This window comes from Pezoporus occidentalis, unplaced genomic scaffold (genome assembly GCF_034315485.1).
Source record: "Pezoporus occidentalis ecotype Australia unplaced genomic scaffold, CSIRO_AGI_Poc_V1 ctg28, whole genome shotgun sequence".
In the NCBI taxonomy this organism is placed as follows: domain Eukaryota; kingdom Metazoa; phylum Chordata; class Aves; order Psittaciformes; family Psittacidae; genus Pezoporus; species Pezoporus occidentalis.
Window position 1 is genome coordinate 5689015 of NW_026914718.1, and position 25633 is coordinate 5714647.

The 25633-nt window shown below is 39.3% G+C and overlaps 1 protein-coding gene across 6 annotated transcripts in view; it reads right to left on the bottom strand.

Annotated features, from left to right (window-relative positions):
* SUGCT (succinyl-CoA:glutarate-CoA transferase) overlaps positions 1 to 25633 on the bottom strand; it is a 308838-nt gene that overhangs the window by 276101 nt on the left and 7104 nt on the right. For all 6 annotated transcript variants that reach the window (XM_062625432.1, XM_062625428.1, XM_062625429.1 and 3 more), the window contains 2 exons: positions 24865 to 24915; positions 21488 to 21608 (listed from right to left, as the gene is read on the bottom strand). In XM_062625432.1, the coding sequence (XP_062481416.1) occupies positions 21488 to 21608; positions 24865 to 24915 (172 nt within the window). The remainder of the gene's footprint in view (positions 1 to 21487; positions 21609 to 24864; positions 24916 to 25633) is intronic.

The following is a 25633-nucleotide window of genomic DNA, read 5'->3' on the forward strand; positions in this document are numbered from 1 at the left end:
CTTGTAAAAAGAGAGTCTCTATCTTCTTTGTAGTCACCCTTTAAATATTGGAACACGGTGATGAGGTCTTTCCCGAGCCTTCTTTTCTCTTGGCTGTACAAACCCAGCTCTCTCAGCCTTTCCTCATACGGCTTCCCACTCTTTGCATCATCTTTGTGGCCCTTCTCTGGAGCCTCTCCAGCCTGCCCACATGTTTTCTGTACAGCAGGGACCAAAACCAAACACAGTATTCCAGGTGTGGCCTGACAAGCACTGAGTAGAATAGAGAAAAAAAAAAGTTAGGATTGCAGCAAGATCCTCATTGCCGGGTGGCGGCATTACAGAAGTAACTTTCTGTAAGACACTAACTGCGATAGTTTGAAGATTCTTTTGGTAAAATTAATTGGAACAAATAAATTTTCTATAAATACTGGCAATATATATCCATTCCAATTAAAACTAAGAGTGAGACTGCTGCTATTAGAGAAGTGGCTGCTCCACCCCTGGCAGTGCTCAAGGCCAGGCTGGATGGGGCTTAGAGCAACTTGGTCTAAGTAGAAGGTGTCCCTGCCCATGGCAGGGTTTTGGAACCGGATGAGCTTTAAGGTCTCTTCCATCCCCAACCATTTTGTGATTCTATTATCCAATTAAACTGCACCATTATTAAGACATCACAATTCCTGACAAAGGGAAGGACTGAAAGTATTTATTTCCCTCAAATTTTTCAAGTTGGATCAAACAGACATAATAAAATAAAGACACTCTTCAATGGGAAATAAATCTCAGCTACTTCTCTGGGGTTGGTGTAACATTCCTGCTCTGAAGAAAGGGGGCTGGTTAGTCCGAAAAGCAGAAGTCACCTCTGACACGGTGAAGCTAATCATTTCTGTGTTTAGTGTACAAGTGCCATGTGATGGCACTCAAGCTTTGGAACATACCGCAGGAAAAATATCCGCAGGCATCATATGGGATAAAAGTTTGGGGAAAAAAAAATAACATGTCATAACAAACTACTGCTAGTTTATCTACTTTAAAATGGTCAATATATTCATCACATAAGAGAGACATACTTTGCTTTGGAACCTACCCTAAATGATTCTGTTCTGAGAGACTGAAATAAATATTATGAAGTGAGAAAGGTCAGGCTGGAGATTAGGAAAAATGTAATAACAGTAAAAGCTGTTAGACTGCACAAAAGTGTTATTAGTGAAGCTGCCAAATGCCAGATGCTCAAAAATGTCAAACTAAATTTAAAAAATCTAGCAAAAACCGTTTCCAAAAAGAACTGTTAGAAAAACAGACTAACGTGTCTTTCCAGGTTTAGCTTTATAATACTGTGTCAGCTACAATATAGCTCTATTTCATGTTTGCCAGATGACAGTGGGATTTTTAGCTACATTTACAGCAGACATTCTTCATAAATTTTAAGAAAGCAGGCAAACCAAATAAACAACTTTGTCCCAGACAAAGTTCCATGTGTCTTCAGATCCTACGTTATTCCAAGCCATGTACTGAACACACATTTGGACACCCTGCTTCCCTGCTTAGGAGTTACTGACGATATGATGACAGGATTCCTAACATGTATAAAAAACAATTTGTTTCAGCTAGGAGCTGCCTAAAAGCATCTGGGATAAAAAGGCCAATGTGTTGCAATATTGTCACTCAAAGGACAATCACCTTAAAACCAGTATTTTTGTGTGGGTCACCTTATATTCATTTGGGATTTTTACAAAGGTTAACAAAAATGCTTCTTCACTTCTCAGCTTCTTCTACATTTGACCTGTATTTGATGAAATGTAATGCTTTCCCCAGGACAGTGGATCACAAATACAGTTTTTACCTTCCACAAAACAACAGAGAAAGTAATAAATCTTAAAGCAAAGACTAAAAATACAGGAACTGGAAGGGCGAGGAAAGAATTCATGCCACACCTGAAACTGCTACTCTCCTTTCTTCAGTACAACTCACTTTCAAGCTAATGATGGCCCTGTAATTAACTACTACAGGGAAGTCTGACCATGATTTTCTGTGTCATAAAAAGGAAGGTCAGCATTTCTCATTATGACCTTTGTCCAAAATATTTGTGTAACTAGAGAAAACCAAAAGCCACCATTTCTGAACTTATTCATGATTTGATAGCATGATGAAACTTTTTAAGACCAAATATAAAACACATTGTACTAAGAGGAGAGGAAAAACCAACATACAGACACGCTGTCAACACAGACCAGTTCCCTGTAGCTCCATTCCCACATGACAAATGACATTATAAACTCAGCCTATGTAGGATATTCTGAGCAAAACATAGAAAAGTATGTTCAACATAGGCATTTCTACAAATAGGAACTAAACATTGTCACAAATTCAATCCAGATAGATGGCTATCCCTGCTGAATAACAAATTAATGAGAAACACCTTCTGACTTGTTCTGGTGCCAAGAGAAAACATTCAATTAAAGACAGCTTACATCTTTACTTAATAAAGATTAATGAAACAAGCAGAACAACACAAGCAGTTCTCTGTGATGACAAAAGCCAAAATCTAACAGACGCATTATATGAAACTTTGCAATGTCAGAGCTGCCAAATACGTTAGCAAAATGAGTAATGACTTTTGGAAAATGCTCGCCATGTGTTGGTCAGAAGGAAAGGAAGTACAACTTCCTGGGTAAGCATGCTTACAGGAGATCACAACCGATATGAAAAAGGTGAACTCAGAGTAAACTGTCAGAAGAGATGAAAGGAGTTAAGAATACAACCTTAGTCAGCAGGCATAAAATCTGGCCAATGATCTGATAAATACATTTCATTTCCCAACTGATGATTGTGAATATGTACAATGTATCAATTACCTCATTGATTTTACACACGGTGATTTAGATGTTATAACTCTGTACTTTAAACTAAATCAGGTGTTATAAATCGGAAGGCAAGGATAAAATCATTAAATCAAATACAAAACTGTCTGCTAGGAGTTAGATACTGAAAGATTAGAAGGGCACAATCAGCTGCTTCTGCCAGTTGTCCAGTTCCATTCAATCTTCATGTGATCTGGGTACCCAACCTCATACAACACCCCTGAAAACACGGTCTTCCCAGACACAGCTGTGGACCACCTCAAACAACACAAGCCTGGTTTTCAACAGGCTCTGAATCAGGCCTGCAAACTTCTGGGCCATATTTTCTAGCCTTTCAACATGCCAATTCTAAGTTACAAGAAAGCAGCTCTTCTCTCTATAACCTAAATGGAAATTACTTAACAGATGCTCCTGACACTCTCTTTTGCCAAGTCAGCTAAGGTTTAACTTGTTACTCTGAATTTCAAGGCAGAAGGGGTTTCCCAATCTAAGTGGAGGCACTCTCCTACATGATCTCAGAAATCAAACATGATATGGTGATCATTTTCTGAAAACAGAATTTCAACTGAAAACTTAAGCTCTTATATGACAGATGAAGTACTCAAACCTTGTCGCCCACCTCGTAAGGAAGCTGAGACACACACAGATTCCCCACTACTGATTTGGGCTTATACAAACATTCCTAACTACACACTCTTAAAGGTAATAACTCACTCCTTGTACCTGCTTTGGTACAGATACAGCTGATCTTACAATCGCAGAATGGTTTGGGTTGGAAGGGACCTTAAACCTCATCCGGTTCCAACCCCCTGCCATGGGCAGGGACACCTTCCACTAGATCAGGTTGCTTCAAGCCCCAGTGTCCAACCTGGCCCACCCCCAGGGATGGGGCAGCCACAGCTTCTCTGGGCACCCTGTGCCAGTGCCTCAGCATCCTCACAGGGAAGGATTTCTTCCTAATGTCTAATTGCAATCTCCCCTCTATCAGGTTAAATCCATCCCCCCGGTCCTCTCACTACAGGCCCCTTTCAAAAGTCTCTCCATATTTCCTGTAGACCGTCTTCAGGTACTGGAAGCTGCTCTGAGGTCTTCCCTAAGCCTTCTCTTCTCCAGGCTGAAGGACCACAGCTCTCCAAGGCTCTCTCTATAGGAGAGGTGCTCCAGCCCTTGCAGCACCTTTGTGGCCCTCTAGACTAATTTTAAAATAGCGAAGTAAATTACACCTAGCAACGTAGCAGTGGCATCCCCCAGAATCCATCCAGGTTGCAAAACCTGCACAGAAACCAGCTAAATTTCAGAGGTGAGCTGCCTGTTCTAACCTGTGTGTCCTCACTACTCTGCTAGAACTCCTTCACACAAACCCACCTCTGCCATGCTATTACTACTAAGGTAAAGGAGCAAATGTTACTGAGAAACGCCTTGCTAATGCTGGGAGTCAGCTAGGAGTGCACACAAAGATATCAGACATCAGTTCAATAGATGTTAACAATCCTGCTATTTCTGAAGTGAAAAAATGTATAAAGCTAAGTACTACCTGCAAGGTGTATTTTCTATGAATATTCATAATGCTATGGCCAAGGAGCAATGTCAGGACACCCGCAAAGGAGTCTCAACTCTAAGGCCACATACGGATATGGATATGTGAGATACACATGGAATGATTATCCTAGGGCAGAAATTTCAAGTAACTACTTAATTGCATAATTATTTCTCATCTGAATCAGACAACTTTAATTCTAAAATGGGTATTACCTGAAGAGACCTTCATTTGTTGTGACTGTACATACTTTTGTAGACAATACAAATCTGTGCAGCAACGTCCAATGAAGAAGCGCTCCGCTATACCCAGGGGTTGCACTTCCACGTGTGCACACACAGCATGTGCTATAACCCTGAACTCTCCCTCTAAAATCAAATACATAATCCCTCAAGAGGCTAAAGCTGGAAAAGTATCAAACTCAAAATCAGTATGGATTTTTTTCTAATTTTTCCAAACATTCCCTGAAAAATTTCTAAACCAAATCTACAGTTTAATTCCCAAAGAATAACTTATATGGAATGGAATGGAATACAATACATTCTTAAAATTCCAGGCTGTCCCTCCAACCCAATAACTTTACTGACATTTTTTGAGCCTAAAAATATTTGGTTTTGGTTTATACACACAAAATAGGTCAACAGTTCAATGAATGAGCACACACCCACCTACCTCCTATTTCTGAAATCATGAACTGCAACATGAATTTCATTTGCAGTCCATACAACATTCATCTTCTTATGCAACCTAACGAGGGTTTAAATCCTAGCTTGAAGTTTAAATGAACTGTTCTTGCAGATCAGATGGAAGTGGAAAGTTGCAATAACTTACCAATACATTAGAAACTAAGTGAACACCAAGAAGAGTTGAAAGAGCCTTTTCTCGGAAATACATATGAAAGTGATCTTGAATATTCTTATCATTAACAGATTCCCTGATTATAATGCACAGTTAAACATATTTGTTGCTGATCATTTACAGGAATTTAATATGTGAAGTGGTAAAAAGTAAATGCATCTGGTTACTTGAAACAGCTGAATCTAATAACCAATTCAATGTATTGCCTAACTTGAATATTTTTCTACTAAACAGATTTTGCCAATTGGCTCCTTAGGAAAGGTCATATGTGAAAAGAATTTTGGCCTTCACAAAAAATCTGTAGTGGACACAAGTGATATTTCACATCCTTAATCCCCCCCCCCCCCCCCCCCCCCAAGACTTTCCTAACACAGTTACTTCTAATCATATTCTCTGACTCAGATCTCATTGATGAGAAACACCTTCTAAATCAATACAATACAAAATATAGCAAGATACCAGTTTTTCAGTCTTAACAAGTGAACAAGCTTTTGATTGGACAGAGTACTCAAACATCTTGAGATATCACTTTGTAAAGGCTTTCAGAAATGCAACAAAATTAATAGAATTAGAGTGATTTACAGCAGAGGAGATGGTATCTTTACTCCCACACCATGTATTTTACTATATTTAGGTTTTTCAGTTGAAAAGAAGTTAGGATTCATTACTAAATTCACCTCCACATATCTTAGGATCATGACTTGAATTTGACAGAAATTAAAGAAACTGACAAACAATCACACACTATATACCCTGAGCAAGTACAGGATATAATACACCTTCTTATTGTACAAAGAATATGGTTTTATATGAGTAAGCACCTCGTTCCATAAAGTTAGTTTGAAAGATGTACTCTTTTACAAGGCATTACAAAATTTTAGCCTCCCATTCTCCTCTTGGAAAGAGGTCAGTGGTCACTGCAAGACAGGATCACAACGGCACTAGGTACCCCATCCTCACTTTGCAACATCCATTAGGACTTGACTCCTGGACAAGGAAGTCATCCCATCTATCAGAAAGCTTTTCTTCATGTTTAACTGGAATTTTCTGCCAAAATTTGAACAGTTATTTCTTGTCCCATGTATCACAAACAGATTATTCTCTTCACAAGAACTTTACTTATGGGAGGGCTGTTACCCACAAACCTATTCTCATTACACTCTTACTTTGCAGTAACATCTATAGCTTCCAATGATGTTTTCTCTACAAGACAACTTGCAGATCAGTGGGTTTCAGCCAACTCTGACAAACACTGGGATGGGGAATGCTTTTAATGTTCAAGTACATGGAAAAGTGCCAAATATTGCCACCATTTTCATTTCCAACAATGACAAAATACAGGCTATTTTTCAATAGTTTGCGTCTCCTACACCCAAAACTGTTTTCTTTTTCTTTGTTAGCTACTGACAAAGTGTTTTATTTTATCACAGTATTTTCAAAACAGAAGTAATGAAGACCATATGCTTACTGAGAAACATTCTCAGGTCAACACCAGCTACTTACAGTCTTCTTAACAATCTAACAACACCCACAGAAAATACCATGAATGGGCACAACAAAGACACTGGATCTTTGCACCATTTTAACAAGTCATATTCATTTCTTTGATGAAATCTCAAAACCTAACCATTTTAAACAGCAAAACAAAACTAACAAAAACAAATCCTGCAATCTTCATATGAAATAAGGCAATGAAAATAAGATTAATAAAACACAGAGAAGATAAGAAGGCTAAAAGAAGGGAGATTCCCTGAAAAAAAAAATATTTCCTTTTGAAGCCAGCAAAGAAATCTTTAGTAATAACATGGAAAATGTTTGGTGATCTTTTCTTGGGACTTCTCTTTAGGATGTTAGAACTCAAACACAATAAATACTGCTTTACAAAAGCCTACTGCAAGGCTTCTGAAGCTGCCTAAAATCTTCCAGCTTTATTTCTGTTAACTTAGCTAGGCATCAGTCCAAGTATAATAGCTACTGAAAAATAAACATTAAACCATCAGTGAGTGTCTCCACAATTGTACTGTGTTGCCATGCTGTTCATATCCAGGATTTCAGGGCCTAATCTGGTTTCATTCACTGTAAACTAACCCAGTGTCAAATTTTAAGAATCGCAGGCTCTGTCTGCTATGGTATTCTTCATTAGGACAGAGTCCAAAATCCTGAAGTTTCAGATTTTATACAAAATACTGCTATTTAGATGAAAGAACAAGCAATGAACATGAAGTCATAAGAAAAATACTACTTCCACGCACAGCTGAAAGTCAATACTTCATTTTAAAGCATGGAAGAATTATGACTTGTTCATTAAACTTCGTATATGCTTCATATTGAACAACAAATGGGAACACAGTGTTTCAGAGTACCACTCATTTTCAACTGTTTCTTATTCCCAAACTCACAGTATTTTGGATATTCAGACTATGTGCGACTGAAGAAATAACAGTGGAAAAAACAGCAAAGCCCTCCTGCTAGGTTGCTTAATGCCAGTGAAAAAGGCTAGCTCAATCACTTCCAGAGAACAAAAAATAATGCACTCTAGCTGCTGATGGTGTGCTGATGACAGAAACAACACAACTCCAAGATTTAGTGTCACACAGCTAGAAAGCCCACCTTCCTGGAGGTGCACAGTAGATCCAAATCACACAAGGACATCAATCCTACCAACAGAGAAGGGATCCTGTCAGCTCCCATCTGTTCCTCGGCAACCTTTGTTTCAACACACCTCCTTTCAGCTTCCACACCCTTTTCTACTTAGCTTGGATTACTGATATATTTTGGAAGCTTGTTTGATACCAGAGCCCTCAAGTCCTCTAGAGGCACTGAGACAGCATTGCAAATAGAGGACAAATACAGCTTTCTGAAGCAAAATAAACTTCATACCAGAACGTAAACCCATTTGTGGGGTCGCATCTCTGAGCGGACCAGTTTTACCAGCAAAAGAAAAGTTTTGTCAATATAATAACATAGTTGCTAATGGCTTCTGCCAAAAACAGCTAAACCAGTCAGCGTTCACATCTCTTCACATTCCTGAGCAGCACAGCTGCGCTGACAGCAAGCCTGTTGTATAGAAAACAGCCTCAATGCTCAGTTCCAAAATGTGTTGTCAACCAGCTGAATTTTACAGAAGCCTCCTCCTTTGAACAGGCCTGGTCAGGACCCCAGTATGCCAATTTTGCAAGCAGCAGAGAAAAACCCACCAGCAACATGAATTTAGGAAGGAACATTATTATCCTTTGGTTCTGTATCCTGACAGATCGTAACATTTATCCTGTACAAAGAGGCCTCTTTGAAGTCTGGTTTTATTTTGAAGCGCCCTAAAAATGCACTTTTGTGATACTTATATTTCAAGCACTCTTGGATTGAATACATGGGGGTTTTGTGTATAATACAAGTTAAAAAGCATTGTTACCATCACCACTAGAAAGCCTCTAGAAGTCAAGTCCATGTAGTTAAGAACTACCATGCTGAATTGCTCTGCAACACACCTCTGTCAAATCTTGCTGGTTCTATTTTACCCTGTGACCTTTTGGCAACTCACGTTCTCCAAATGGGTTGTAAATGTGTATTTAAGGGGTTTTAATCCTGTGATTGGTATTTGGGCAACAGTTCTATTGATAACACTCTGGAGGGACTGAAATCACAGTAAATCCGCTGGCTGAACTGTGCTAATAGATGTAGAAGTTTAGCTGATGTCTGAAAAGCAAAGAGTAACACAGGAAGATGAAAACAAACGCACTAAATTAGACTCAAGGCTCAGATAGCTATGTATTCTCGCCCCAAGAATGGAGAAAAACAGATGCCAATAGGAACAGGATAAGTCTATCTAACACTTTTCTTGAGTACTCTCCTAGCTTCCAACAGTTTGCAGCTGATAATCTTCCTGAATACGTAGATTTGGGGGGGGGGTATTTAGTTCATCTTTAGAGCAAACTAGAATTGAGAGGTAAAGTTACAGGACACTTCCCAAATCAACTGTTTAGGGGCTAGACAGAAAACCTTTGCAACTTTCAGGTGTTTAGACTATACAGAGACACTTTCAACTTCATTACAACATAAACAAGAACAAAAAACTGTGAAGTTTTTGAACAGTATTACAGTATTTCAAAAAGCTATCCCACAAATTCAAATCCTGTTAATCAGGCTTCTAAAACATGTAACTCTTTAAAAGTATTAAGACGTGAACAATAAAGTAGAAGTAACGCAAAGTAAGCCCATTATTTGTCAACTGATTGCAAGTCTGATTAACAGTGGACTTATTGCTTCCCAGTCTTCCTCAGAATGACAAGGGGCAATGGGTTCAAACAAACACTGGGGAGATTGAAATGAGCTCTCAAGCAGCAGTTCTTCCCTGTGAGGGTGGTGAGGGGCTGGCACAGGGTGCCCGGAGAAGCTGCGGCTGCCCCATCCCTGGCAGTGCTCAAGGCCAGGTTGAACAGGGCTTGGAGCAACCTGCTCTAGTGGAAGGTGTTCCAATCCCCTGCCACAGGCTGGATCTAGATGATCTTAAGGTCCTTTCCCAACCCAAACCCTTCTGTGAATCTGTGATTAGGATTTTTTTTCTTCAGCAAGAGCAAGTATTAGCACAAAATAACCTAACTTTGTATTAAGAAAAAATACAAAATAAATACATCACTAAACCCAATATGGGGGAAAAAAATACAGGGTCTAACACACTCAGTGGTTTTCATTTGTGCCCAGCACCTCTGCACACAAATGAGGTAAACATCTTTTTGCAGATGCAACACCTATGATAGAAAACAGCAAGAAAGATTTAGGAGATCTTCATAAGCAGCAGAAAAGAAGCACCGGGAAGGACGCTCTGCTTGTGTAGCTGCACTTCAGTAGGACAGTAACTGGCACCATGAGCTAGGAAAAGAAATTAAAAGCTCCCACTGGTCTTCAGCATTTATTTCTGAATAAAGCAAACAACTGCTGGAAGGATAGAACAATACTTGCTTTATTTTATATACAAATAACATTTGCAAAAAATTAAATTTCATATGGCTCAGACTGCAATTTATACTCCATATATGAAGTATTTCACTCTGGGAAGAAATAATGGCCACAAAGTACCAATCCTAAGGCATTCTGCTCTGGAATGGGTCTCGTGTCAAGCACAATGAGGTTTAGGGACTTTACAAGTGATTTCTACAAGGCAGAGTGAATTAGAACCATGTTAAATACTTAATATTTAATGCCAAAATGAAGAAAGCCCTTAAAATATGACAGCCCCTAAATACACAAGTGCAATTTTCAGAACCCTCAGCTATAGTACCATCTCCCTTTAAATCAATGCATATCTATTTCAGAGTCTCCTTCCTGAAGTTTTGCATTTACACAAATCATCCTTTGGTCCTAAAGAAGAGTAGGACATTGCAGAGAGCACATTGACAACTGTCACAAAAAGCGGTGCAGCTGTTAATACCCTAGGGCAGATTTATCATGCTGATTTAGAGATAGCTCCAGGCTTTTTCGCCCCCTACACAACACTATCAAGTGTTGTAAACACATTCTGTTTCATCTCAAAAATTCACTCCTGTAAAGGAAAGAAGCTACATAAATGGCTCAAGGTTGTTCTCACAGGGAATTTACCAGCAGAATTATGTACCACAAGACCACCACTGCTGCATCATGGTGACTGCTTTCTTAGAAACAGGAATTGTTTCTTCACTAACAGAAACAAGTGGGTTTTTTTTTCCTAAATTATAATGAAAAAAGTCCTTTTTTTTACATCATTGAAATAGTATTTGGACATCTGCATTTCTGCCAATTAATTGTCTCACATAGCAATTCACTGCCTTTTTATATTAAAGTTCTCTGGTTTGATGGCTCAGCCAAAAGGAAAAATTGAGACAGCTTGGATACACAAATGACATATGACTAGAAGTTTTTCAGGACAAGGCTGTCTAGATGTCTAGAAAGAAATCAGGCATTTTGGACTCAGATGTATACAAAACTCTACCTATTCTACATTAACCTTTTTCTCTTAAAGCTCCTGCTGCAATACCATTAGCCTAGTTCTTCGCTGCAAAAGGAACCAGTAACCAAAAGGAGCATGACCAGCAGGTCAGGGGAGGGATTCTCCCCCTCTGCTCTGCTCTGGTCTGGTGAGACCCCCCCTGCAGTCATGCATCCAGCTCTGGGGCAACGGCACAAGAGGGACATGGAGCTGTTGAAGTGAGTCCAGACGAGACCACAGAGATGCTGCAAGGGCTGGAGCAGCTCTGCTCTGGAGCCAGGCTGAGAGAGCTGGGCTGGTTCAGCCTGGAGAAGAGAAGGCTCCTTAAGGGGAGACCTTAGAGCAGCTCCAGTGCCTAAAGGGGCTACAGGAAAGCTGGACAAGCCCACGGTAGGGGGACTGGAACTAGATGACCTGTAAGGTCCCTTCCATCCCTAACCATTCTATAATTCTATGACTTCTGATTAAGCATAGTACCTTGTACTTGCTCCAACCTTTAATTCTTGTTCTTTTATTTGTGTAAGCAATTTGGTCAAGATAATTTTTAATTCTAATCCTGCTGTATAAATTCAGTCCCTTTCAGCTTCATGGGCTTCAGAGCTGCATGGAGGTCTCAGGCCAATAAACTGTAGCTTTTACACTAGGGCTTCATCACATGACAACCCATGGGGCTGTGTTGAGACAGGGACTGTTGGGAATGCTTTAAATGCCTGGCTTTGGGAAGAAAACCGGAGCTGAGTTGCTGAGGCCAGCTCCCCATGACTCTTCTGAGAGTTAGCCACACTGCCAAAAACCATTTTAAAGGGGAGTATAAGGCTGTAAGGAAAGATGTTTTCCACCTGTGAGTCAGCCTCAGATTCCTCCCGCCACTCATCTCTAAAACCCACAACAAATGCCCTGTAGCTCATGATCATACGAGGATTCTGGGCTCATGCACATTCTATTCTATCACCTATTTTGAGAAAAATATCCAGCAACATCAGTTCTGAGAAACTGCCTTCCATGTCAGTCAGGATCAAGAGTTACTTTTTATATAACATGAGAGCTCAGATATCAGGGAGTTTCTCATCACTCTTGAACCACTTTTTTACATCACATTTCCCTAACTTGTCTAGAAAGCATAAGTCAAAAGTGCTAAAAACTTTCCTACAGTCAAAATACACATCACAACATTTATTACCCTGTTATAGATAGGTAATCATGTTGTCCCAATAATGATTTGTGACTCCAGAAACCCAGAGTCTCCTAATCAACTCCCAAAAACTCTTCTCAAGAGTACTTTATCTCAAGGCCCTGATTACTAGCTTGTCTTAAGTGCCCATTCAGGCAACTTCAAGCTATCTAAATAAATTATCAAGCAAGTCTTTAACTCATCCTTCTTCCAACCGCATAATGCAAAAAGTAGCACACTGGGGAGGCTTGGTTTTCTTTTCCAGTGCTGTAAGGCTCTATTTTTATCAAATCAAGCTCAGGTAGAAGCTTCATATTTTTCCCCCTCTAAATGCCTTTTTTAATCACTGTCAGCACTTAAGTTCATACCTCAAGGCTTGCAAACCTGTGATTTTTCTGTTTATTTAAGAGAGGTATAATGTTCACAGTTTTCCAGACCTGCCTCCTTGTTCTTAAACCACATTAAGAACTAGTGAAGTGTGACACCCAGTTTGTTCTGACAATTCCTCTTTTGACGTATCAGCCTCCGACAGTGCAGTATCTTCTATTTTTATAAAACAACAGATCTGCTGAAAATTTCTTTATGAGCATCTTTTACTGGAGACTGGTACCAAGACACCAATCCTCTCTTTTGCAGTTTCCTGCTTAATCTCCTCATTCTCCAAATTGTTCTTGGTTTTAATGTATTTAAAGGACTGTTGCAACTCCCTTCAGTTCTCAGCTAGTTCTCCTAGTTTCCACTTCATTCTGCACATCATCCTACTCACATCGGCTATTTGGCTCAACAAGCCCATACATTTTGCTATGCAGGTTTATTTTGACCCTTTTAATTCTCCCCTTCTAATTTGTTGTGCCTAGTTTTAGGGTCATTTTGCTTTTTTGTAATTCTGACAAAAAATTCCTCTTAGTGATTTGGGGTCATACATTTTAATAACTCTTTAACAGCTTAATGACCAAGACCATTTCTACAGCTGCTGTTAGTTAGTGAAAACTGCAAACCAGCTTAAGCCAGCTTCAGAATACAATTTAGTTTGCTACTTATTTATTAATAAATAATTTATAGCATCAAGAAATTATTTTGCCAAATGATAACATATTATGAAATATGCTCAATTTGTTTTAAGCAGGAGATATCATTTCTTTGGCAGGTAATCTACCCATTTCTACTAGGTAACTAATTCCAGATTATAACCATCTAGAAACCACAAGAACATCAATCTTCAGGGGAATGAGTGGACAAGACGACACAGACACTCCAAGTTATCTATAATTTTATAGGCCAGAATCATTTGGTAAGAGGGAGTTTACAAACTGTACCTAGTCCAAGGAAACTCCTTGTATCTTACCACAGTTAGCTCACAAATTAGAGGATATGCAGAACACTTTGGCTAGCCTTTGCCCAGCAAAACACACTGCGGTTGGCTTTTCTTTCCTGCTGGAAAGGCACTAGAGGCAAAGTAGGATATGCATCAAAATTATAGCATGACATCTTCTCATGAGAACCCACTACAAATTATCAATACAAACAGAGATCTGCTGGGAAGTAGTAAACGCTAGTTCTATGAGTTATTATTAACTTGCATGCATACGGGTAGAGTGAAGAACTCTTTTTCCTTCTCATAGATTCGTTAGAATCACTCAAGAGAAGTGATTATTTTTGAAGATCTTAAGGACTTTATGTACATTAAACAAGAGCTACATATATAACAGATCCATATTCAGATCCACATGAAACTCAGGTGACACAAAGCACTTATTCTATCAAACTTTTGCTATTCTTTCCTCCTATTTTCTGCCTTTTTACAACAACACTCTTTGCCAACAAATTAACAGTTTAGTACAAAGTATGTGTAATTTCAGAATGAAGACTAAGTTCTTTGGAGTAAAGATGGCAAATCCTCAAGATATTTATTCTATTACAGTAACACAAAGTTAACAAAAATACCAGTCCAAAAATCTCGTCTTGTTGTTTCTTTGGCTGAACCAAGAATATTTCTAAGACTATGATTACCATTACGTATTCAAGTTCCATCACGCACAAATGCATCAAAAAGTCTTTACAGGAATAAAATCTCTTTAAAGGGCAGAAAATTTAAGCACCACATCCGTATTTTAAGAAATTAAATGAAAAATATTGAAACAAAATTTTGTAATGCTATGATCTATATACAAAGCAACCTTTACATGGCACAAAATACTACTTCCTTGAAAAGGAAAAGAAAAAAAAACCCTGAGAAACACTATCTGCAGCAAAACCTGTGCACGAGAGAAGAGCAAGCACAATTCACTCAAATGAGCAGAGCAAGGGGATGGGGCAGAGAAGCTGAGTAGTTTTCATCATTAAACAAACTACAAAGCTCCTTCTAAACATACTGCCTTCGGAGGCTTTAAGAAAAGGAAGAAAAATAAAAGTGCTCTGATTTGAAAACAAAGTTGTGCTTTTAAACAGTGCCCCCTCCTGTTCAGAAATAAACTGACTTTCTTATTTGAAGCACTACACAGACCATACTCAGCAACAAATGGTCACTCCCTTGTGACCTGTACATGATTTACTTTAACCAGCCAATTTTCAAAAACTTAAACCCATCTCAACCACAAAACTGTCAAAATACATTATATTTAAACTAGTTCTAAGATTACTCTCACCAGCACAGCCAACTTGTGAGTGAGAACAGACAATTTGGAGCTCAAGAGCACTCCAAAACAGCAGGGACGCTGGGAAAAGTCCTGGAAAAACTCGCAACCCTGCAACAGCCACTTCAGGGCTGGATACGTTCAATCCAAGCTGTTTGGATAAGAAACTCGTTTCGCTAATCACAACTTCCAGAACACCCTAAAGGAGACAGCATCTGGCTTACCTATGTCTAAACTCTTCACCTACACATGATCCTGGCCTTTCTGAAAAATTACACTCTACTTCATTTTACCATCACTAACAACTTGCAACAGTCCCACATTTAGAAATAGAATTCCATGCAAATATATTATTCCTGTATTTAAGAAAAACTGCTCAACCTGTAGCATTTTTTTCTAAGACGCATGTCTTGCAGATTTTACATTTGCTACAGTACGTGCCTCTGCAGCTGAACCAGTCACTTCCATGTATGTTGCGTTAACAAAAAAGCATTTCATGTAATAGATACAATTCCTGATCTTTAAGCTGAGAATTCTGAATGTTGGCATTAATTTCTCACAGATTGTTTCTGCTGTTCTTAAGCACAAAACCAGGGAGGGAAGCAGGTTTGTTTTGTTAGATCAGTAAAAACAACTTCCAGCTGTTTGTTTAAAACCCCAAGAATTTCTGTTCTTTACAGAGAAGACTCAAAATAATTGAGACCTTTTCTGTCATGGTTGCAAATTTTTACTAATGCTGTTGTGGTTTGGGGTTTTTTTTCCTCCAATAGAAAACTCTCAAATCCAGCTTTAAGGTATCACAGCAGCTGGGAAATACACGTTCTTAATATTTGTTAGTGCTTCGAGGATAAAGTCTCCAAAGATTTTTAGTCCATGAAGCTCATGCTCTATCGTATCATACATCCCAGGAATTTGTTCTCATACATGTCTGTACACTGTCTCCACATACTTGAGCACGCTCTAGCCCATGTTTTGTTTATATTTACTGGTTTGTGCATGAGGATAGCACATAAAACCCAAGCATAGAAAGAGGGTATCTCCTCTGCTGCATTCCTACCAGCACTGCAACGCAGAAAAGGAGACACTGGAAAAAATATGAAGGTTAGCACAATGGTTCTGAAGAGCCCAATTAGCTGGAGAAGGAAGCTGGTAGGAAAACGCGAGCCTGAAGCTAAAGCAGATAAGGGAAACTTGTTTGGTGACAAAATGGAGAGGGGAAGAGTGAACTGGATGAGGTGGGTAATCATGGCTAGGAAAGAGCAGGAGGAGGGTATAGACCAAGAAGGAAGAGAAACAGATCTGACAAAAAGACCACAAGCCCTGACAAAAAGGGCACAAAGGCATCATTGTAGGTGGAATGTTGAGAACAGAAATACTAGCCTGTAGGCCACCAGAAGTGAATACAAAGGGAGACTAGGTGGAACCATACAGGACTAGGGTTGCTACTGATTAGACTGCATTTCATGGCAATACGACAATTTATAGCAAGGAGGCCAAAGAAAATAAGCAAAAAGTAAGGTGATAACACCTTGTATTTTACCTACCATCCAAAGGAGAAATAAGTTTAATGCAATACATACAGTTGTATTAAAGATGGCACATATGAACTATTCATGACCATATGACCAATGTGATATACTCCAAAGACAGCTTAGCCCTATCTAGCTCTACATCAAGCAGTAGCAAATAGAAACTCCTAAACTATAAGCACACAAGAACAATATCAACAGGCATGCACTAATTCAGCATCTGAACCAACTCAAGGATGTGGCAAAAAACCTAATCCATACCAAGAAAGTGGCAACTATCACTATAACCATAAATGCAAAATGCAGCCAGTGGATGCTGAATTAGCCAGCAACTGGGATAAAAACATTCTAGAAGACGAGTGTTTAAGAAAAGGCTATCAGTTAGTGCTGACAATCTGCTAGCAACTCTGAGGGCTGAAGAAAAATGCAAACGCCATAATTTTACACATCTCTTGTCCCAAATATAATCATAGAATCATAGAATAGCTAGGGTTGGAAAGGACCTTAAGATCATCTCGTTTCACCCCCCCTGTCTTTGGGCAGGGACACCTCACACTAAACCGTATCACTCAAGCCTCTGTCCAACCTGGCCTTGAACACTGCCAGGAATGGAGCATTCACAACTTCCTCAGGCAGCCCATTCCAGTGCCTCTCCACCCTCACAGTAAAGAATTTCCTCCTTATATCCAACCTAAATTTCCCCTGTTTAAGTTTTAACCCGTTACCCCTTGTCCTGTCACTACAGTCCCTAATGAAGAGTCCCTCCCCAGCATCCTTACAGGCACCCTTCAGATACTGGAAGGCTGCTATGAGGTCTCCACGCAGCTTCCCTTCTCTGGGCCAACGAGAAGAGATAATAAGCCTTTAAAAAGTGAAAGCACCCCTCCCACAAAGTGTAACAGCCATGACAACGGTAAGTATGACAACTATTTAAGCATGCTCTCTCTAGAATAGCACAAGGAATACAGTGCAGTGTAGAGGCAGAAAAGTACCATTCATTTGGATGATCCCTAAATTTAAGAAAGTTTTAATGTCCAATTTGATTTATGCTTGCATTCAATAACAGAGTGAGACAAAAAGAAGCCAAGACAGACATCTTGATCACAGCTGCTATCCAAGTTATGCTAGAGGATGAAACTGATTCCTTCAAATGACTTGTTTATTGATTGCATTCCATACCTATGAAGTTTAAGCTTGAGAGGTAATACAGTTCCAAAAATAAAACCCCAAAACATTCCAGATGATATCCAGCCTCATTAATGAGTTAAGTAAATGGATAAGGGAAGTAGTGTCCAGTAATTATTTGTAATTTATTAAATAAATCAGCTGTAATGCCTTCAGCATGTACACTAACAAGAACAAAAATTAAAGTTGGAAAAACACTCCAGTTCTGACACTTGGACATGTTTATTTCTTGGCTACTTATTATCAAATGTTATGCCAAATTGTCTGTATATATTCTCACATCTAAGATGTAATACATACTACATGATATTCATTAACAACCAACATAATTTTGTCTGTCAGTTACAACACATAAAATATACCCTTAAAAAGCATACTTAAAACTGGCCAAGCTAAACAGTATAAACCATTCCAACACTCTATTCAAAGACCTCAGAACATAATTCATGTTATACTGTGTATTCATTAACTTCCACAAAACTCCCAAATCAGAAAGAGCTTGAGAACCAACATATTTCTGTTATCTCTTGTACAGCCTGTATGCAGGATGCCAACGATGGCTGAAAACCCACAGTTTAGATGCAAAAGGGGCTGTTGTAACCAAGATAATTTGCCACAATGATTTTCAACATTTTGGAAGATAACTAGTCAATTCAAGGTTCTAGGCCAGCACATCCTTTACATCTTCCTTAATGTGCAGTTTCCATACCTCTAGGTAGGCATTTTATATACATTTTATGCGACATTAACAAAAAACCTTAGATCATGCTCCCAATCTCTATCTGAAATACGACATTTGAGCTCAGAGAAACCTACTGGATTCAGTGTGTCTCAGTTCATTCCACTTCAGTATCAATCCTGACCTACATTGCCATAAGCATAGCTTTGGATTTAGACAAGGCTGAAGTTCTTAATGACTTCTTTGCCTCAGTCTTCACTGGCAAATGCTCTGAGCACACCACCCAAGTCTTGGAAGGCAGATGCAGGGACTGTGAGAATGAAGACCTTGGGCCCACTGCAGGAGAGGAACTGGTTCGAGACCATCCTAAAAACCTGAACGTGCACAAGTCCACGGGTACTGATGAAATCCATTCACAGGTCCTGAAGGAGCTGGCAAATGAAGCTGCCTTCGACACTATCCCACACAACATCCTTGTCTCTAAATTGGAGCGCCATCAATTTGATGGATGGACCACTCAGTGGATAAAGAACTGCCTGGATGGCCGCCCACAAAGAGTTGTGGTCAATGGCTGTGTCCAGCTGGAGACCAGTAACGAGTGGTGTCCCTCAGGGATCGGTGTTGGGACCGGTCTTGTTTAACATCTTTGTCACTGACATGGACAGTGGGATTGAGTGCGCCCTCAGCAAGTTTGCCGATGACTCCAAGCTGTGTGGTTCGGTTGATACCCTGGAGGGAAGGAATGCCATAGAGAGGGACCTCGACACACTTGTGAGGTGGGCTGATGGCAACCTCATGAAGTTTAACCGTGCCAAGTGCAAGGTCCTACACCTGGGTCGGAGCAATCCCAGGCACAGCTACAGGTTGGGCAGAGAAGAGATTCAGAGCAGCCCTGAGGAGAAGGGCTTGGGGGTGCTGGTTGATGAGAAAATGAACATGAGCCAGCTGCAGTGTGCGCTTGCAGCCCAGAAAGCCAACCGTATCCTGGGCTGCATCAAAAGGAGCATGACCAGCAGGTCAAAGGAGGTGATCCTGCCCCTCTACTCTGCTCTTGTGAGACCTCACCTGGAGTATTGTGTGCAGTTCTGGTGTCCTCAACATAAAAAGGACATGGAACTGTTGAAACAAGCCCAGAGAAGGGCCACGAGGATGATCAGGGGACTGGAGCACCTCCTGTATGAAGACAGGCTGAGAAAGTTGGGGCTGTTCAGCCTGGAGAAGAGAAGGCTGCGTGGAGACCTCAGAGCAGCATTCCAGTATCTGAAGGGGGCCTATAAGGATGCTGGAGAGGGACTCTTCATTAGGGACTGTAGTGATAGGAGAAGGGGTAACAGGTTAAAACTTAAACAGGGGAAGTTTAGGTTGGATATAAGAAGGAAATTCTTTCCTGTTAGGGTGGTGAGGCACTGGAATAGGTTGCCCAGGGAGGCTGCAAATGCTCCATCCCTGGCAGTGTTCAAGACCAGGTTGGACAAGGCCTTGGGTGATATGATTTAGCCTAAGGTGTCCCTGCCCATGGCAGGGGGGTTGGAACTAGATGATCTTAAGGTCCTTTCCAACCCTAACGATTCTATGATTCTATGAATCCCAGATCCCCAAGACCAGAGGGAAAGGCTCCAGCAAGGAAGACTTAGTCTCAGCAGAAGTAGTTAGGGAGCACTTACAGAGAACATGCAAAAGTATTCATCCTTGTCACAAAGGAGGCCTACACTATTTTGTGGTGCATTAGGAAGAGTGTGGAGCCAGTTTGGCACAAATCCATAAAGATGAATAAGAGACTGGAGCATTCAACACATGTTGAGAGGACAAGATGGATGAAACTCTTCAGCCTAAATAAGGGAAAGCTCTGGGGAATCTTAATGTATATAAATATCCAGTGAGAGAGAATGAGCAAGAAGAAGCCAGAACCTTCTCAACAGCATCCACTGACATGACAAGGAGTAATAGGCAAGTTTTTCTGTACATGGGAAAACCTTATTACTGCGAGGGTGATCAGACACTGGAACAGGTTGTCCAGAGCAGCTGTGGAAATGCTCAAAACCCAGCTGAACAGAGTCTTGGGAAACCTGCTGTAGCTGGCCATGCCTGATCAGAGAGGTTAGACTAGATGGTCTCAAGAGGTCCTTTCACCTAAACAATTCTACAATTCTGTGAAATTAAGTAGTACATTTCCTTAGGCCCTCACTGGAAGTAAGGTTTTTGTCTATTACCAATAAAATACAAAAGCACTCAAAAGCAGCTGTGTAGCATGAACTGAACAACAGATTGATCATACCAAAAGGCCAAGTTACCTCACAAATTGTAGTTTAGATGTATTTTTTATTCTTTTTTCATCATTTACAGGTACAGCAACTACATAAAAAAAAAAACACTCGACAAGTTCCAGTTGAGATTACATGCACAAACAAATGTGAAAACATCATGGTAACTAACCACTGACCAACCTCAAAACATATTTAAACAAAGATTCTCAGCAAGTCCTGAAGGCAATTGCCTTCCTACTCTTGTCTTCTTCAGACATTTGCCACATAAACATGATAAAAACATCACAACAGACTAGAAAGCTATTTGATTTGTATTAAATGACATCAAAACCCAGCAACTAAAAAGCCAAAGCCATTTGTTCCTTAGAAATTCAGAGGCATAACAGATTTGTAACTAAGATTTTAAACCAGCCTAAAATATCTGTAACTTCTTTAACTTAACTGCCCTTTAATAGCAGACTTTACAGGCACAGATCCTTTAATTTTTGTGCTTGATCAAGATCTTACAGAGGGTGTTTATTGGCGGGGTTAAATGATTTTTTCAGACTTAATTTTTACATGCATGTAGTTATTGATATTCATATGTCTGATATCTTTTCTTTCTTCCCAGCATTCCCAATGCTTCTACCATTTTAATTACTAAGCAATAAACTGTAGCAAAGTAGCATAAAACAATGATGAACACAAAACAGCACAATTCCAAAGAGAGATGTTCTTCAGAGCAGTAAAGAACAGTGATTAACAGGTTGGAAAACTGCAACATGTATGACTTTTGTAACAAGTTGACTGGAATAAAGGAAATAATGAACACAAATAACAGAAATCAAAATACCTGTTACTGAGCAGTACACTATGTGAGGAGCAATCTTTTGAATGTCTTCATAACCTAGCCCTATTTCAGCCAGTTTCCCTGGGACGTAGTTTTCCACAAAAACATCAGACACTGCTGCAAGCTGTAGAAAACAAAAGAATGAGATTTGTTAATGACCTTCCACAAGTTCAGTAAATTCCTCATGTAACTTCATTTCAAAATCTTGCTAAGCAGAACAGCTCTAGTCTTTCTGACATGAGAGAAGTTACAAACCTATTTTTTAGCCTGTTGGACTGTGTATCTCTACAAACTACATATTAGAGATGCTATATATCCAGGAAGATGCCTGCCAAAATCCTGAAGTGACTACAGAAATCTATGATTATATTATCAGCATCACATCAATTTTGCAAGACTTGACAACAGTTAACAGAACAACAGTCGCCTCTATACCGGCACTTAGCTTGAGGAAAAGGAGGGAGCAAAAACACATCTTTATTCTTCATGCTTTCTCTACACTAGAACCAAACAACAGTAACAAATAATGATGCTATCAACTTGATAAACCTAACTATCAGTACTCTTTGGAATTTTTGCCTGGGTTTTGGGGGCAAGGTGAAGAGGGTTATTTTTATTATTTTTTACAAAAAATCCACACAGAAGAGAATGTGCATACATACTGATGTGTATCAATAGTTTGCTTTATTGAGCGAGAGAGCATGCATGAGACACACTGACCTATCAGCTAAAGGTAGCTGAGAGGAAGGAGTGCCATCAGTTCCCTGTCAATTGAATCCTCCCAAGTTATTCATGAATAAGTAGAAAAGTTAATTAGTTAAGGCTAAATACTCAGGAGAAAGGTATCCTCAAGGTTATTTAAATGAGCTTCTGACAATAACTGCTGAGTAATGCCCTAGAGAGATAGTGAGCCACATTACAACAGAAGGAAGTCAGAGCATGGGATTGGTGCACATTCCAGCACCAAAGAGAAAAAATAATTTTCATTCAGAAAGAAACACAAATATTTGGAAGGCATTCAACAGTGAGGCAAAAGCACTAGGAAGGAAGGCAGGGCTACAAATGACAAAGAATAAACATAAAAGACCAAAGGATAATTTTGTGGAAGTCATGTAATTTGGAAAGAGCAGACCCTTGGACAAGTATTTTGTAGTGCTGTGCCAAAGGAAGAAAAGCAGCCAGGACTTGCGATTAATAGATTTCTTCAGCTCACTTGATACTACTGATACTATCAAAGCCATGCTTTTATCATATACCTGAAGAATCTCTTTTCCTTTGATTTTGAATATCATTCTAGATTCTGAGATTTTCCCTCTTCTACCTAGACAGAATTTATGACAGGGGGAAACAAAATGTATTCTAACCATGCAAGCTTCCTTAATAAAAAGCAGAAATTACAACTTTAATACTTTTCATTATAGGGCTTAGACTTGGGACACAACTCACATTTATGTATGAGTAAGCAGTGTCACAAACTCCAATTTCTTGTCATCAGTTACTTTACTGACATGAACACTACTTTTCATAGTAACAGATACATTGCTGAACAATGCTTAGTTCTATACACATCTGCCACGATAGATAAAACTTCTTACAGTATAGCTACTGTAAGAAGTTACTTTGTCACAGGATCTCATTTCCACAGCTACTGTGGTGAATATTTAACAGAGTACGTTCTCCCACTGGCAGTTCCATAACATCACATCTTAGGAAGTAATTCTCATACATTCTTGACTATTTCAGTAATACAACTGGAAGGGAACAAATAATATTGCTGAAACCATTTGGCTGTACACTTACTGCCAGCTATCCTATATTCAGCATCATGCTAGCTCTAGATTTACAGTGGTACATGAGATCTTATCAGTAGGAAAAGGGTGCGAAGCCTGGCACTGAGCTGACAGAGAAGATGCTGCTCTTGCATAACAAATGAGGGAGAAGAAACTTGCTGCTTGAAGAATTACATGAGATTTGAAATTAACCAGGCATCTGAGCCTTAAGCACAAAGGTTATATCTCAAATTCTTAAATCACCAGCCATTCAATTCCACAATCCATAAAAAGGTTCTCCATATTGAAGGCAGGAAGCTATATATTTAAAAGCAAAATCAAGCAGTACTCTTCCTGCACAAATACCAAGATGAGAAAAGGGGAACTACCAGCCCACACGTGTGGGATCAGTGGACATTTTATATACAACAGTTTTTCTTTCACCATTTTTAAAAGTCAAATAAGCTAGTCTTCTTATGCAAGGCAACCAATTTTAAAAGTCCTTATTTAGAACATGACTAGTTTATTCAAAAATGTATCTGTCTCATACCATACAAATTTATCCCAAACAGTGTTTGTTTCCAAAACCTTAAGATAAGCATACAGCTTCCTATCAAATCAATAATAAATGGTTCTGTTCTGCAGAGAGAAGAAGCATCACAGTATCTTTGGCTTATAAACTCAAAGTACTTCCATATAGTGTCTTAAATATAGCTGACAGGGAAGAAAAAAAGGTCAAAAGTATCAGAATACTTAATCTATTTCATTTGCATGCAATATTCCCAACAAAAAAAGGTACTAGGCAAGTTACACTTATTGCAGGACACATACAGTCTCACTGTGAAAAAGTGATTTGAACTGATACTGAAACAGCCAGCTTAATAGACACTTAACAGAATGAGCGTATAGAAACCAGCTCACCTTCTTTGATGTGTTAGTACTGCAGGGCTAAAAACACAACACTAGCAAGTAGCAGATCTTATGTTTCTCAATAAATAAAAAATATGACAAAGGTCTCACAGAATGTGAAATGTGATTTTTTTTTTAGGGTTTTTTTTAATGGAAAAAAATGGATCCCCCTTAGAAGACCTTGCATTCTGAACTCAAACACTGAAAAAACACCCAGATACTAAGCCTGACCTACAGGACAGTATTTCTCAGACAGATACACAGCAACTGAAGTCATGAGTACACTGGGACATTCAAAAATCTGCAAACACTGGAGCCCAATGTCTCCTCTTTGTAAGCTGCTGATTTCATCAGATCAGTCCAGCTTGAATCTTTCTAATCAGGTAGTACAGCAAGATCCAATACAGTAACAATAAAAAGAAAGCACTAGGCTGTTAGACCTTTTCCTCACAATATTTCATTTGAGGCTTCCAATGACATTTTCATGTGAATTTTGTGTCCCAAATCATAAGAAATTAAACTGAAAATGAAGTCCAAAACCAGAGAGTACAGAGGCTATATACTGTAATTTAACAAATTTACTGCACACATACCTGGTTTTAATTATCAGGTATTAAACTAACACTTGAAATGCAAAGTTTATTCTTTATTGCTCAGGATCAAAACAATACAACACAGGCAGAGTTGGATATCAAAACCTACCTCTCTGATTAGCTTTGCTCCTTTTGAATCCTTCATGTTGATAGCTATACTCTGGGGATAAAAAAAAAATACAACAGTAATTTATGTGAAAGCCCTTCTGGTAATTATCATCCTCTTCTAAACATAACCAACAGTCAAGTTTCACATTACAGCTAAATCAAATAAGTAAATTTTAACATACACACTACCTCCCCCACCAAAAAACAATCTGTTGGTAAATCAAGCTGAACTGTGTCACGAATGGATCAGACAAGCACCAAAACAAGGCTGACAGATGTGCAGTCTGTTCGTTGTATGCTTGCACAGCACCTACTACTGCAAGGACACATGGGGATACCAGAAACATTTGTTTCAATTGCAAAAAGCCATTAAACAGCTCAGACATGTCACAATGCTTTATCTTAATCCTCAAGTTTCACAAGCTACCCTTAAACCAACCCAACTGTGGCATGATGCCTACACTCTTCCAGCTGCAGCTGATGCAGGTCAGCTGAGTTGATGGACCTGAAAAATATGGATCTTCTAAGTAAAATAACCCTTACCTGCAGCAAGGCTCATTTTCAGTCAGTTTGCACCAGTATCTGAGGACTGGCAGGACCATTCCTGTTTTCTGAGTTTGCCTCAGCTGACTACAGCAGCATAGCAGAGCTTTTCAGCCTTTTCTGTTTCCAACTCTTTGGTTTTCTTCTGAAATTGACTCATCATAACTTAAAGCCAATCTAGCTATTGCTCCATTACACATGGAGAAGTGTTACATCTTCAATTGTAA